The sequence below is a fragment of the Loxodonta africana genome, chromosome 25 (genome assembly GCF_030014295.1).
Source record: "Loxodonta africana isolate mLoxAfr1 chromosome 25, mLoxAfr1.hap2, whole genome shotgun sequence".
Taxonomy (NCBI): domain Eukaryota; kingdom Metazoa; phylum Chordata; class Mammalia; order Proboscidea; family Elephantidae; genus Loxodonta; species Loxodonta africana.
The window spans coordinates 44907504-44921276 of NC_087366.1; the positions used below are offsets into that span (position 1 = coordinate 44907504).

A 13773-nucleotide genomic window follows, 5' to 3' on the forward strand; every position below is an offset into this window, starting at 1 on the left:
ACATAGGGAAATACACCTATAATATTTTTTTCTTTTCTGAAGGAGAGGCTAAAGCTTATTTACATGGACAAGAGTGAAATCCTGGAATCTCAATTGATGTTTCTGAGGTAAAGTGGAATCATCCATTTAATGTCATAGCAAAAACATAATGATCTTAAGAGATTATATTTAAATGTTTGCTGGAATGCCAGTTTTAGTCAATATCAGAATTATATGATGCTATTTTGTATTGTACGCGATACAACTTTTTTTCTCAGATTATTAAAGGGTAAAGAAAGGGGCATGAAATTGTGAAGTCCTTTTCCAAATTCCATTTCAAAGAACCATGAGCTAAACTATAAGTTTTATCCCTTCTTCAATTTTAAAATATTTGTGCTTTCTCATAAAAATAAGAATTACTAGCTGCTCTTACAGAAATTATGGTTTGAAAGTAAATTAAGTAGTAAAAGTAAAACACTCCAGTTTTCAAATTACATGCAAATGTTCTTTTCTAGGCAATTATTCTTCATTTAATTTTAAAATTGCAACAGTAATATAATAGCTTGAGTGTATACATGATGAACTTGCATATGCATTAATTTGATATACATGATGAATTTTCATATATTTTTAATATGTTTTGAAAATCTCTGGTGCCCAGCTACTACCAATGACCTCCCTGACAAGGAACAAAACAGAGAGTCTCGGACAGAGCAGGAGTAAAATACAGAACAGGATTCAAATTCACGTGAAAAGACCAGACTTAATGGTCTGACAAAGACTGGAGGAGCCTCCAAAACTATGGACCTCAGATGCACTGTTAACCCAGAACTGAAACCATTCCCAAAGCCCATTCTTCAAAGATTAGACAGGATTATAAAACAAAAAACAATACACGTGAGAAATGTGCTTCCTTACTTCAATCAGATATACAAAACCAAACGGGCAGCTCCAGCCAGAAGCAGGATGAGAAGGCAGAAAGGGACAGGAACTGGTCAGATGGACGCAGAGAACCTGGAGTGGAAAGGGGGAGTGTGCTGTCACATTGTAGGGATTGCAACTAATTCCACAAAACAATACGTGTATAAATTTTTGAGTGAGAACTTAATGTAAGCTGTAAATTTTCACCTAAAGCACAATTAAAAAAAAAAAATCCCCATAAGACCTATGTTATAGATTAATCATTAGTGATTTATCATGTGAGGTGCCTCTTCAAATTTCCAGAAATTAATTAATTTTTTTAAAGCTTATTTTAAATAGTGGCAATAAAGTAAATATTTTAAAAAGGGTCTAATTTTTGCTTTCTTGCATTTATCTTATTTTTTTATATTTTGATTTCTATTGTGATTTGATTCTTTGGTTTTTGAAGTAACATATTTCTAGGTCATTATACCTATGCAGATGTGACTTATTTTGTCACATTCAGAATTCAAACATGCCGTCCTTAATTACATTAACATATCAAGTTGTAATGAACTAGACTTGTTCTCTGCCTTCTGTTTTTTAGTTTTCTTTTGGCATAGTGTAAGATTATTAAAAGAGGCATTTTGTTAAAGATAAAATCACTACTCTTAGAAACTCTGGCTTAATAGCGCCTTTTTCTTTTTCATTTTCTCTTTTGCCATTTCAAGTAAGCAAATCTCCTTGAGTGTTTTGGGTTTGAACCTGACAGAAATAGTAATGGAGACCCTTTGACTTTGGAATGTGCTCCCAGAGTTCTTTTTATAAAGGCTTTGAAAGTCAGACTTTCTCCACATGGTACTTGGGAGAAAACTTCTTATGTGGGAGATATTATCTTGGGCATAGGGCAGAACAGCTCCCCCCCTTTTTTTAACCTCAGGCTGTCATCAGATTAGCTTGTCTTCTAACACTTACATTGCCTATGGATCCTTTCCATCTCCCCCAGGCTGCCTGAAAGCCCCCAAATCCCAAATGTTGGGGTGGTGTATGACAGCCAGCTGCCTGGGTTGTTGGCTTCTCCTTTGGGACAGTGAGCAAACTGGGATAGCTCTAGATCCCTGAGTATAGTAGAAACTTTAACTCTAGGGAGTAGACTAGTCCGGAGATAAAGTGCCTGCCTTCAGTAGTTCGAGAACTTAAGGACAACTTTCTCCTTTTTGAGCTCAGAAGTTTGTTTGCTTTTTAAACATACAGTAGGACAGTGAGGTCCAGGCAAGGAAGCTCCATTGCCCAAGTTGACTTTCTAAAAGTTTTTCTAAGGGGATGGAGAAAAATATAACCTATACACTTGTCACTTAACCTTAAATAGCCAACTTGAAGAAAAACTTCACCCAGGGGCTATCCTGTAAAGTAAAAACAAACAAACACAATTTCCCATCCCTTTCTTTTAGCCCTGGTGGTGCAGTGGTTAAAAGCTCAGCTGCCAACCAAAACGTAGGCAGTTCAAATCTACCAGCTGCTCCTTGGAAATCCTATGGCGCAGTTCTCCTCTGTCCTATAGGATCACTATGAGTCAGAATCTACTTGACGGCAACAGGTTTGGGTTTTTTGTTTGTTTTTCTTCTTTTAGCAAGCTGCATGCTTCTAGTTAATAGCGCAGCTGCCTATAACTGCTTATGACTGGCAAGTTTTATATAACTTCTTTCTTTAGCCTACTTTTTTTTAACAGCTCTTTGTAAGATAGTGTCATTAGACTTTTTTTTTTTTTTTTAATATTTTCCTCCTGAAGAAAATGAGCAATAATAGATTAGTCATGGATAAAAATCCATACTCTTTATGGTGATCTTTGATGGTATCCTTTACAAATTGTACTTTAAGGGGTTGACGTTTGAAATAGGGTATTTCCGTCACTTTAAGAACGTTGTGTTATGCCTCCTCCATCCCCTGTATTAAGCAAAACTATTTAGTGTTTGTATTTGGAGTTGTGCTTTTGTTTTGTGGGTAACGTAAGTAACAGAGGTGGGATCCTGTGGAAAGACAGCCAGCATCAGAGCCAGATGAATCCGTGTTAAACCCTTATAAGAACTTGGGCTAATTATTTTATATATCCAAGTTTCATTTTATTGAGCATATCAATATAGATACCACACCTACCTCTCAGGGCTGTAATAAGAATTAATAAGGTGTTATATGTAAAACACCTTGTATGATGTTTGGCTAATAAATGATAGCAGTAGTAATTATCACTATTATGGTACATTTGAAAGTTGTGGACTTTTATGTGGTCATTTCCTAGAATTGGTTTTCTGTTTTTTTCCCACTTTTTAGGAAAGACTTAGCTGAATATCAGAAAAAGTGTGAAGACCTTCAAGAACGACTAAAGCATAAAGAGTCTCTTCTGGCTGCTAATATTTCTAACCGTGTTGGTGGCCTTTGTTTGAAATGTGCTCAGCACGAAGCTGTTCTTTCCCAAACCCATAACAATGTTCACATACAGACCATTGAACGACTGACTAAGTAAGTATGCTTATACGCACCAGAGTCTTTGGCAACATAGAAAATTATGTCTTTAATGGGACATTGTGTATTTTTATCCCCCATGCTAAATCAGATGTGATTAATATAAGCTTCAGATAAAACGGATTTTAAAAGATTCCTTCATGGTAGCTTTATTGATGACAGAATTGCGGGGGGAGGTGGGGTTCTGCTAACTGTAGGTAACCATGTCACTTTGGACAAGTAATTTTATTTCTCTTGGTTTCAGTCTTATCTGTGAAATGAGAGAACTGAACTAGAGAATCTTTATAGTTCTGCCCAGCTCTGTGAATCTGTGGCTGTACATTCAATCCCATTAACAAAACATAAATTTGGAAGGTGTTCTTTTTACTTCCACACGTCTTGGATTATCCTGCTATAGTTTAAGTAGAGTCAGTTATTACCACGTCTTCGTTGTATGCCTGTTGTGAAGAATACGATGAGTGCACTGGCATAAGGACCCACTATGTTGTTGTTCTCGAATTATTTGCTCAGCGTACAAATTGAATAAGTACGGTGAAGGGATACAATCCTGACACACACCTTTCCTGATTTCAAACCACACAATATCCGCTTTTTCTGTTTGAGCAACTACCTCTTGGTCTATGTACAGGTTCTGTACGAGCACAATTAAGAGTTCTGGAATTCCCATTCTTCCAAATGTTATCCATAATTTGTTATGATCAACACCGTTGAATGCCTTTTCATAGTCAATAAAACACAGGTAAACATCTTTCTTAAGGAAGACCAAAGAAGAATTGACGCCTTTCAATCGTGGTGTTGGCGAAGAATATTGGATATACCATGGACTGCCAAAAGAACAAACAAATCTGTCTTGGAAGAAGTGCAGCCAGAATGCTCCTTAGAGGCAAGGATGGTGAGACTGCGTCTTACATGTTTTGGACATGTTGTCAGGAGGGATCTGTCCCTGGAGAAGGACATCGTGCTTGGCAGAGTACAGGGTCAGCAGAAAAGAGGAAGACCCTCAACAAGGTGGATTGACACAGTGGCTGCAACAATGAGCTCAAGCATAACAACAATTGTAAGGATGGCGCAGGACCGGGCAGTGTTTCGTTTTGTTGTGCATAGGGTCGCGATGAGTCGGAACCGACTTGACGGCACCTAACAACAACAACAAACATCTTTCTGGTGTTCTCTGCTTTCAGCCAAGATCCATGTATAATCCATTCTTTCTGAATAGTGCAAAGCATTTTCAGATGTTTATGAAAGCATCCATAGGTGGTAGAAAATAGGTCACGGTATTTCTTGATTGTGAATTGCTCTGTAGTTTAGTATCTTAGTTATTTCCTGCAATTTTATTCACTTCTAGGGGATACCTTACTATGTAACTGTGGTAAAGTTATTAACCTCTTGTGCCTCAGTTTCCTTGTTTTTAAAATGAGGATAGAAATACTTAACTCATAAGGTAATTTTTGGAAACCTTGGTGGTGTAATGGTTAAGTGCAATGGCTGCTAACCAAAAGGTCAGCAGTTCAAATCCACCAGGCGCTCCTTGGAAATTCTATGGGGCAGTTCTACTCTGTCTTGTAGGGTTGCTATGAGTTGAAATTGACTCGACGGCAATGGGTTTGGTTTTTTTTTTTTATGAGGAGTCATTGTGAGAATACCTATATAGTGGTTAAAACAGCCTCTGCCATATAGTAAGTCCTCAATAAATATTAAAACTCTTCTGTACTTACCATACTCCAAGAATAATCAATAAGTCTGATAGCTATGGTTTCCACACATGACTAACCTATTAGCTGTTATAAAAATTAAATTCCTCCAGTTGTAGAATGGTATTTTTTATGATCTGTGCTGATGATCCTTTTTTGTTGTTGTTGTTAACTGTTAAATACATTTTTAGATCCAAGTAATATATACCGAACATTAACTATATGTTCAAAAACCATGCCAGGCTATTTAAAAACATAATCTCTGCATCCTAGAGAAGCTTGTGTGAGGTAGATATTATTACCTTCATTTTAAAGGTAGGGAGACTGAGGCCATGAGAAGTTAAAAGTGTTCCTGTTTTTATTGGGAAAGAAAAATAGAATAACACTTAGCAAAAATAAATTCGGGATGGCTTAAGAACTTGGATATAGTTCAGACTATAAAAGTACTAGAAGAAGATACAGAAAAATATCTTTATGACCTTGGGCTAATTATAGTCTTAAAACATGACATGAGAAGTGAAAACCATAGAGGAAAAGATACATTTCTTTAAATTAAAAAAAAAAAAACTTCCCTCTTACAAAATATTAAACATTATATTAAAAGACTGAGAAAAATATTTGCACCATGTGTAACAGAAGATTGGTACAATGTATAAAGACTTTCTTTTGAAACATACAACCAAGAAAAAAAAAAAAGAAAGAAACTAAAACCAAAATCAAACCCATTTCTGTGGAGTTGATTCTACCTCCTGACTAGCCACGAGCAGAGTGTTACAGCGTAGAACTCCGCTCAGGAGGATTTTCACAGCGGTGACCTTCTGGAAGCAGGTTGTTAGATCTTTCTTCTGTGGCACTGCTGGGTGGATTTGAACCCCAACTATCTGTGCCACCCAGCAGCAACTACCCAGTTGCAAAGTACATTAAGAGTAGAATTTGATGACTAATAGAAGAAGATGTCATCAATGGAGAAGGTATTCATTCTGTGAGTATTCAAGAAAATACAATTAAAAATTTTTTAAAAACCCACCATATTGGCAAAAATGAAAGAATGATAATAGCAAAGTTGGTAAGTTCATGAGTAGGTGAATATTTTCATACCCTGTTTGTTTTTATTTTTATTTTTTTTATCTTTGAGGGGTGAGAACATTTTAATTTATTAATAAGATTTGGATAGCCTCCTCCCACCCCATCAGAAGCTAGCCTAAGGGCTGCCCTGGGAGAGGAAGAGAGTCCTGGAGGTTAGAGCCCCCAGATGGAGAGGGAGTGGCAAAGGGCCAGTGTAAGGAGACGGGGGCAGGTCCTAGAGTTCGAAGAAGCTGGTCCTGGGCTCAGCAGTTATTGGCAGAGCCTGGAATGATGAGTAGGGTGGCTTTCTCAGGTCAGGGGTTGTGCTTCTGACCGGACTCACATTTGCATTTACTACTCAAAGCCAGCATGATTCCTGCGATGTACAGAAGCCCTGCACAGATCATGCCACCAAGCTGGAGGCCTTCCCAGTCAGAGTAGAAGGGGTTATCTTTATCAAGGATGTCACTGGCTTCCAAGGCCCCATGTCACTTCTTCCACGTCACAAATCAGGCAGGGCAGGGACAGCTGTGTTGACAGGTTACTAAGACTTTCTGTGCGTTAGCGTTTTGAGCACCCCACACCTGAGAGGTGGCACAACTACTATGGAGGGTGATTTAGCACTATCCATTAATATTTTGTGCATTTCACGTTTCATGATAAAACACTGATAGGGAATGCTTTTGGTAGCATTGTTTGTAATAGTGTGAGCAACCTGAATATCTTTTAACTACATATGATTTAGCTAAACATGATTTAGTCAAACTATGAAATACTACACACAGCAAAAGACAAAAAACAAGAATGAGGTAGATCTACCTGTGCTAATGTGGGACAATATCCAACATCTGTTGTTGAAAGAAACAAAACAAGATGGCCAAAGATGCACCCGGTGTGAAAGCATTTGTGTTAAAGAAAAAGTCCACACACAACCATACGTATTTTTCTCTAGAGTCATACGTATGCGTAGAAAAGCATAGACAAAGATTTGAAAGTTTAAATGCTAAATATTTAACAGTGGTTTCCACTGGAGAAGTAGAAGAAGGCATTACAATCGGAAGTATAAGCCTAATACGTCCTTAACCGTACTGACAATTAATTTTACAATGAGAATGTAATAAATTAATTAAAAAAAGAAAAAGCATATTCAAAATCACATAGATTAAAAAATAACAGAGTTTAGAACTAGGTAGTCTAGCAAAACCAACCAAGAAATAGAACACAGGGTTTTTGTTTTTGTTTTGTTTTGTTTTCCTATTACATTGCCTTCCATATTATCATTGTAGATAACGAGAAAAATATTTTTAGAAAGAACCGTTGGTTCCAAGTCTGGCGGTCATTCAGAAATTACATTCTTGCTCAGTTATATATTCGTTTGTCTCTACCCTAAATTTGAGCTCTTAGCCTCTTAAAGTAAATGTCGACCTTCTTAGAGCAATTTTCTGCTTTGTCAGCATATCTTTGACTCATGTTCTTCTTTAGCAACAGAATACAATGAACGGTTTTTGCTTTTATTGTCTGTGGAAATCTTTGACTATATGACTCGCTTGGCCTAAGCTGGTGTGTACTTCTTTCAACTTCTTAATGCAGGATGTTGAGTACTGAGTGCCATGCTGACTTTGAAGGGTAGCCAACACTTTTTAGGTTTGCCTATCTTTTCCGCATAGTTAGAAATCTGACCCCCTCAGTACGCTGTTATCACAGCATTTCCTGGCTTACTTTCATATGGAATTTATATATGTATATCCCAAATACAATAAATCAGGAGAGCACCCTGGCCTCTTTTGGAAGCGTGGTGTTGTGACAGCAGCTAAACCTCCTTCATCGCTTCCTTTAGCATGTACTATATTGAATGAATTACACGAGAATGAGTAATGCAGTGGACAAGGAGGGGATCAGGTAGGACTTGGAGACAAGACCATCCATATTTGTGATGTTTTGCTAAGACCTTAGGACTTTCTGGAGACTATACTTAACAACGGTCGATGACATTGGATATATTTTTAAAATTGATATGGATGTCTTCATAGTGTTTCTGAACTTCTGCCTTTCGCTCGGGCCTCACTGTACCATGAGGCAGGTAAGGGAAACAGTAACCTCTTTTTCTTAGTCAATAATCAGAACATCTAGGATGGTAATTGAGATGGAACTGTTGTATATTAAATTCCTTTCTGTTGCACGTAGTATCTTGGAGAAGTTTCAGTGTACTTTTCAAAAAGGAGAAGTTATTGCTACTGTACTATCCTGGGACCTCAGTCCAGCTTGTGATTTTGGGATGGATCATTGGCAGTGTTCCTTATGGTTGGCTTAGCAAGATTATAGCCAGGAACTTCCCAGAAATGAGGAACAAGGAACTGTTGTAGTCAGCCTCCTAGACTTGCTTCTTAAAAGCAGTGGTAGTAATGCTTTGAATGATGCTTTGTAATGCTAAACATTGGTCATAACTGTGGAATAACTTAGAAATTATAAGGCATTTTTGGGGGACTCCATATATCAAGATAAAGCTATTGCATACCTATCAAACCAACTTTCTCTTTTTCTTAATCACTTGGCCAAGGTTTTTTAGGGACTTTCTCGGTTCTTTTTGCTCTGACTGTTGCACTAAATTCCTTAAATATTACATGCTCACTAGTGTTGTGTAAGTCCATGCTTTTTCATTCCAGAACTGACACCAAGCTCCTTACCTCATCTTTCTGCCTTAGCTGCTCTTTCATCTGGATCATGAAATGTTGCAGCACCAAGACTGTTTTGCTTGCTTTGCTACAAAAAACTGCTTTACCACACCCATCGAAACATTCACATGATGCTGGTGAGCGGTCACAGAACTTCTGCTGTAGGACATGGTGGTTTGGAAGAGTGCCCGCTCACTCTACATGTTATCTGTACAACTTCCTGGTGTGAAAGACTCACTCAGGCCTGTGGACTGGGCACCCTGGAGCAGGCCCCAGCTGACTGTGTTGTTACCCTGGATGGCTGGAATGGACTGTTGCTGAGGGACAGCCCAGAGGATCTCGAGCCAGATGATGAGTACATTGTTAGACCCAAAAGACAAGTGTGGGGCTGAAAATGGGAGATAAATCAAGAAGGTGACGGCTGTAGGAATAGGTAGTGTGGCTGTGGTGTGTGCTGAGGACACAACTGCCATGTCAGAGCTGCTGCTACTCTTTTTTTGGAGTGCTTGCTATTTGGTATAGGCTATGTTAGAACAAAACAAAACAAATACCAAAATGTAGCCACAAAGTGAATAATCTTAACTTGCCAAAATGGCCCCTGTACCTGCAAGTGTAGGTGTCACTTAGGACGATCTCCTGGACTACCCAGATGGTCTGAGGGCCACCTTGAAGCATATAATGTATTTGCAGGTTGGAGTGTATCAGTCTAGTGGTTACACGGATTTTTGGTACAATTATTTGGTGGTCTCATTGTTGAACCATGAATTTAACAAGACGTCAGTGTTTAGGGGTTTATCTTTGGTGATCATCTGTTGTTCAACAGTCAGATGTTGAGGAGTTAATATTCTGAAAAATTTTTGATCCAAAGGAAGCTAAACTCTTCATTTCCAATTCCAAATAGCCTAGTGACTTTTTAAATTTAGGTAATAAAATCTTAGAACTTGAAGGGAGCTTAGCATCACCTCTTTTGATGCTCACTTATAGCAGATTTTTTATTCATTTGTTATTTTGTCATTCATGTCATTGAGTATCTGCTGTGTGGCAGACACGCTGCACTCTTAGCAAGAGGATATTCTGCAGGACATTAAGTGTGTTAAATATAAGTCCCCCTCATGGAGAAATTTGTTAGATTTTAATCCTGCTGTGATATGTCTATGGAGCCCTGGTGGCTCATCCGTTAAAGCGCCTGGCTGCTAACCAAAAGGTCATTGGTTCAAACCCGTTCTGCAGGAGAAAGATGTGGCAATCAGCTTCCGTAAAGATTTACAACCTTGGAAACCCTGTGGGGCCGTTCTACTCTGTCCTGTAGGGTCAAAACAATTTGGAGTCAACTCGATGGCGGTGGGCTTAGTGATATGTCTACTTATATATTTATAAGCACAGAGGTTTTTTTCTTAATTCTTTTCATTTGGAACTTTGGCTTTGAGGAAGGCATGGTATCAGGAGCAGATAAGGATGCCATTGAATTGTAACTTGCCTTTCACTAGGTTTTAGAGCTTTAAGAAAGGTGGCTATGCGATGCCTGTACTGACTTGCTACTCTTAAAGAGTAAATTTTTATTTTCTTCCAGAACCACAGGTCCTAGCTAGATTATATGTCCTAGGTGAAGCGAGACTCTTTTATGTTGTATGGCTTTTTTTTGGGTGGGGGGAGAATACAGATGAATATTCAATTTTGATTGCATTTCATTTGTGTTTTTTATTTAACTAGAATAATTTAATCTTGCTTTGATTCTTTTACTTTTTCACATTAGTATTGTGTTTGATTATGTATCATCAATTATCTTTGATCATTTCCTTTAGAATTAAATATCTAAACCAAGTTATGTTTCTCAATTTAAAACAAAACAAATGAGGAAATTCTAAAATGGAGCTTACCATGCGACCATGAATTTTATAATACTTGAAGCAATTTATTGGCTTTTTCAACAAGAGTTTTTGTGAAAGTGTTAATAATTATAACTTAGCTCAGTATTATATATTTATGAAAATGTAGCTGATTTTCAAATACTACGAATAGTTTAAATAATTTTATCTTTAAAAGATTTTTATGTATAGACATTGCTTAATTCTGAAAGCGATTTAAGCTGTGTTTATAATTTTCTAAACGATGTCTCCTTAAAGTTAGCTAAATTTTTGAAAAATCACAGTTGGCTTTTGGCAAATAGTTTAGAATTTGGCAGTAAAACAGAAACTGCAGGCAGTATTTCAACTGAATTTGAAATCACCACTGAAGACTTGAGCTCTTACACAGTAGTTTACAGAAGAGTCCAACATGCTTTTTTTTTTTTGCTGTGTGTATAGAACGTGACTCTATTCATAAGAAATAAATTCCAAAAATCCTTCTTCCTATCTTTCCAAATAACTTTTTAACACCTCTAACAGGGACTTAATGCAGCTATCGCCTCTTCCTTTATCAATGTTCCTGCCTGTTATTTTGATTGTGCTTGGTGTATATGTTTAATGTACACATTGTCTCAGCCCCCCTCCCCCTTTGGTTTTCTGGTCATTTTTATTCAGTGGATCAATTGCAGTTAATCCTGGCATGTTTTTATATGGAATTTATTAGCCCACGAGATTGGATCCTTGCCAGTTTACATGCCAAAGCATTTTGGCATTCAGTTCACTTTTACCCCCAATAAATAGCTTAGCTTAGAGTGCTTCTGCAAATTGCTGAGTGGGGGGATGGGACTCGGCAATGAACAAACCCAGTGGGATGCGATTTGGTTAAATTATGAGTTAGGCATGACCAAGGCACTTGAGGGGTTCAACAGTTCTGCCCTTGAAGAAGAGAACGTGTTACTAAATGAGGAAGGATAGAATTTAATTGAAAGGGAAGAGAGAGAAAGAGCGTTGTGGAGGAGGATAAAAAGGAAAGAACATAACTTTGTTCAAGTAAAAGAGAGAGAATCAGCAGTGTAAACAAAACGTTAGTAGCCGCCTTTTAAAGTGTTCATTCAACATCGAGATACAATTCCTACCTTCCCTGTTTTGCTGCTTTCTTCCTTTCCAGCCTTACTTTTTTTTTTCTCCTAATTTCCCCTTTCTGGGCTTTCATCTGCAGCTATGAGTGTGCCAGTCCCTTGCACAATAGGTTATTGTCCCGCCCAGATGCAGGCCTGCCACTAATGCTCTCAGCCTTTCTGGCTGCTCTGCCTGCCTCCCTCTCGCCAAGTAAGGACAGAGGACCTTTCTCTGGGGCGCGCTCTCATACGTGCTGAGCTGGCCCGCCCTTGCTCTTCTAATACATGTGAATGCTTTTCTCTTCCTGACTTATGACTGCACAAAAGTTTGACCATTTCTTGTTGCGAATGTGCTTTTTTTTGCTGACAGAGAAAGAGATGACTTAATGGCTGCACTAGTTTCTGTAAGGAGCAGCTTGACAGATGTGCAGCAAAGAGAAGCAAGTGCTTATGAGCAGGTGAAACAAGCTGTGCTAATGACTGAGGAAGCCAACTTTGAAAAAACCAAGGCAAGTCTGATAAGATTACAATAAAGGCATGGCATAATTGCTTTAGTTTTTCTTTTGTCTGAGTAAGTCTTTGGTTATTCTTCTAGAACTAAACTCTCCTTTGCAAACACACACACAGTGAATACCAACCTGTTAATGTTAACTTTTTTCAATTAAACAATTTTACTATTTGAAGAATTGTTACTCTTCTGGGAACACTCTTATATCATTAGTCACAGAATACAGTACAATGTGGTCAAGTGCTTCCAGAGACTTGCATGTTTAATCTTTTTGTCTGCTGATTACTTTTAATGCTTTCAAAATCTTCACACCCATAGTCACCAGTTTATGTATGTTCATGTGTGACTAAAGACAAATGTCATTCCTCTATATGTGTGAAAATTTTGAGAATATCCAAATATGCCACAGAAAATAAGAAGTATGTTTTAATAGTGTCTTTAGCTATGAGTCTGGATCCATTGTATATTAAATCAAACATATTTAATAATAATGACAATAGTAGTTAACATTTATTGACCATTTACTGGGTTTCAAACATCATTCTAAGCACTTTATATTGGGTTATTTCTTTTCTATATGAAATATTAAAATATTCCATTGAATAATGGTAGGTAACAGTGATTCATTGCTGCGCATGAATTAAGGGACCACATCTTAATCCATTAAAGTTGCCATGTATTTTCCTGGCTATTTAAATTTATGTTAAATAAAATGAGAAACTCTGTTCCACAGATACACTAGCCACACTTGAAGTACTTAATAGATACATGTAGCTAATGGCTGTAGGATTGAATACACAGATATAGAATATTTTCATCATCATAGAAAGTTCTGTTGGACAGCAGTGGTCTAAACCATATAGTATTATCAATATTTTATTAAAAGTATTTTATTAAAAGATTAGGGTTGTTCAATTCTATATTATGCCTCTTCTCAGTAATTGTTTTATCCTTCCAGAAAACTTGCCCACTCTCTCTGTTTAGAAACCATGAATATGGTGGTAGCTGCAAACCCAGTTAGTCTGTAACTTCTTCTAATCAGTTGCTTCTATCCAATTCATCCTTAACTCTTTCCATGTTATTTGACCCTCACTGCCTCCATTACATTGGAGCTGTGGTGGTACAATGATAAGAGCCCAGCTGCTAACCAAAAGGTTGGCAGCTCGAATCTACCAGCCGCTTCCTGAAAACCTGTCGGGGTGGTTCTACTCTGTCCTATAGGGTCTCTATGAGTTGAAATCGACTTGACGGCAATGGATTTGGTTTTTTTTTTTTTTTTTTGGCCTCCATGATTAATGCTTTCTGTGTCTTTTAAAACTTATGTTCATTCTGGACAAACTCCCTAACATACTTGGTTGTTTCCTCAAACATTCCTCCTAGTTCTTCCTTGGTGCCAAATTCTAGCTGTTCCCTGATGATATCATGACCATAAAACCTTCAGTGAAGGTCCTTTTACCACTTACTAACCTCCTGGCA

The 13773-nt window shown here is 37.7% G+C and overlaps 1 protein-coding gene across 8 annotated transcripts in view; it reads left to right on the top strand.

The window, feature by feature from the left end:
- Nucleotides 1–13773, top strand: part of SDCCAG8 (SHH signaling and ciliogenesis regulator SDCCAG8) — a 242379-nt gene that overhangs the window by 36981 nt on the left and 191625 nt on the right. For 7 of the 8 annotated variants that reach the window (XM_064276762.1, XM_010591051.3, XM_023549319.2 and 4 more), the window contains 3 exons: nucleotides 43–107; nucleotides 3208–3396; nucleotides 12160–12298. In XM_064276762.1, the coding sequence (XP_064132832.1) occupies nucleotides 43–107; nucleotides 3208–3396; nucleotides 12160–12298 (393 nt within the window). Of the gene's footprint in view, nucleotides 1–42; nucleotides 108–2342; nucleotides 2477–3207; nucleotides 3397–12159; nucleotides 12299–13773 lie in introns of those variants that run through there. The other variant, XM_023549325.2, reaches the window with a different exon arrangement.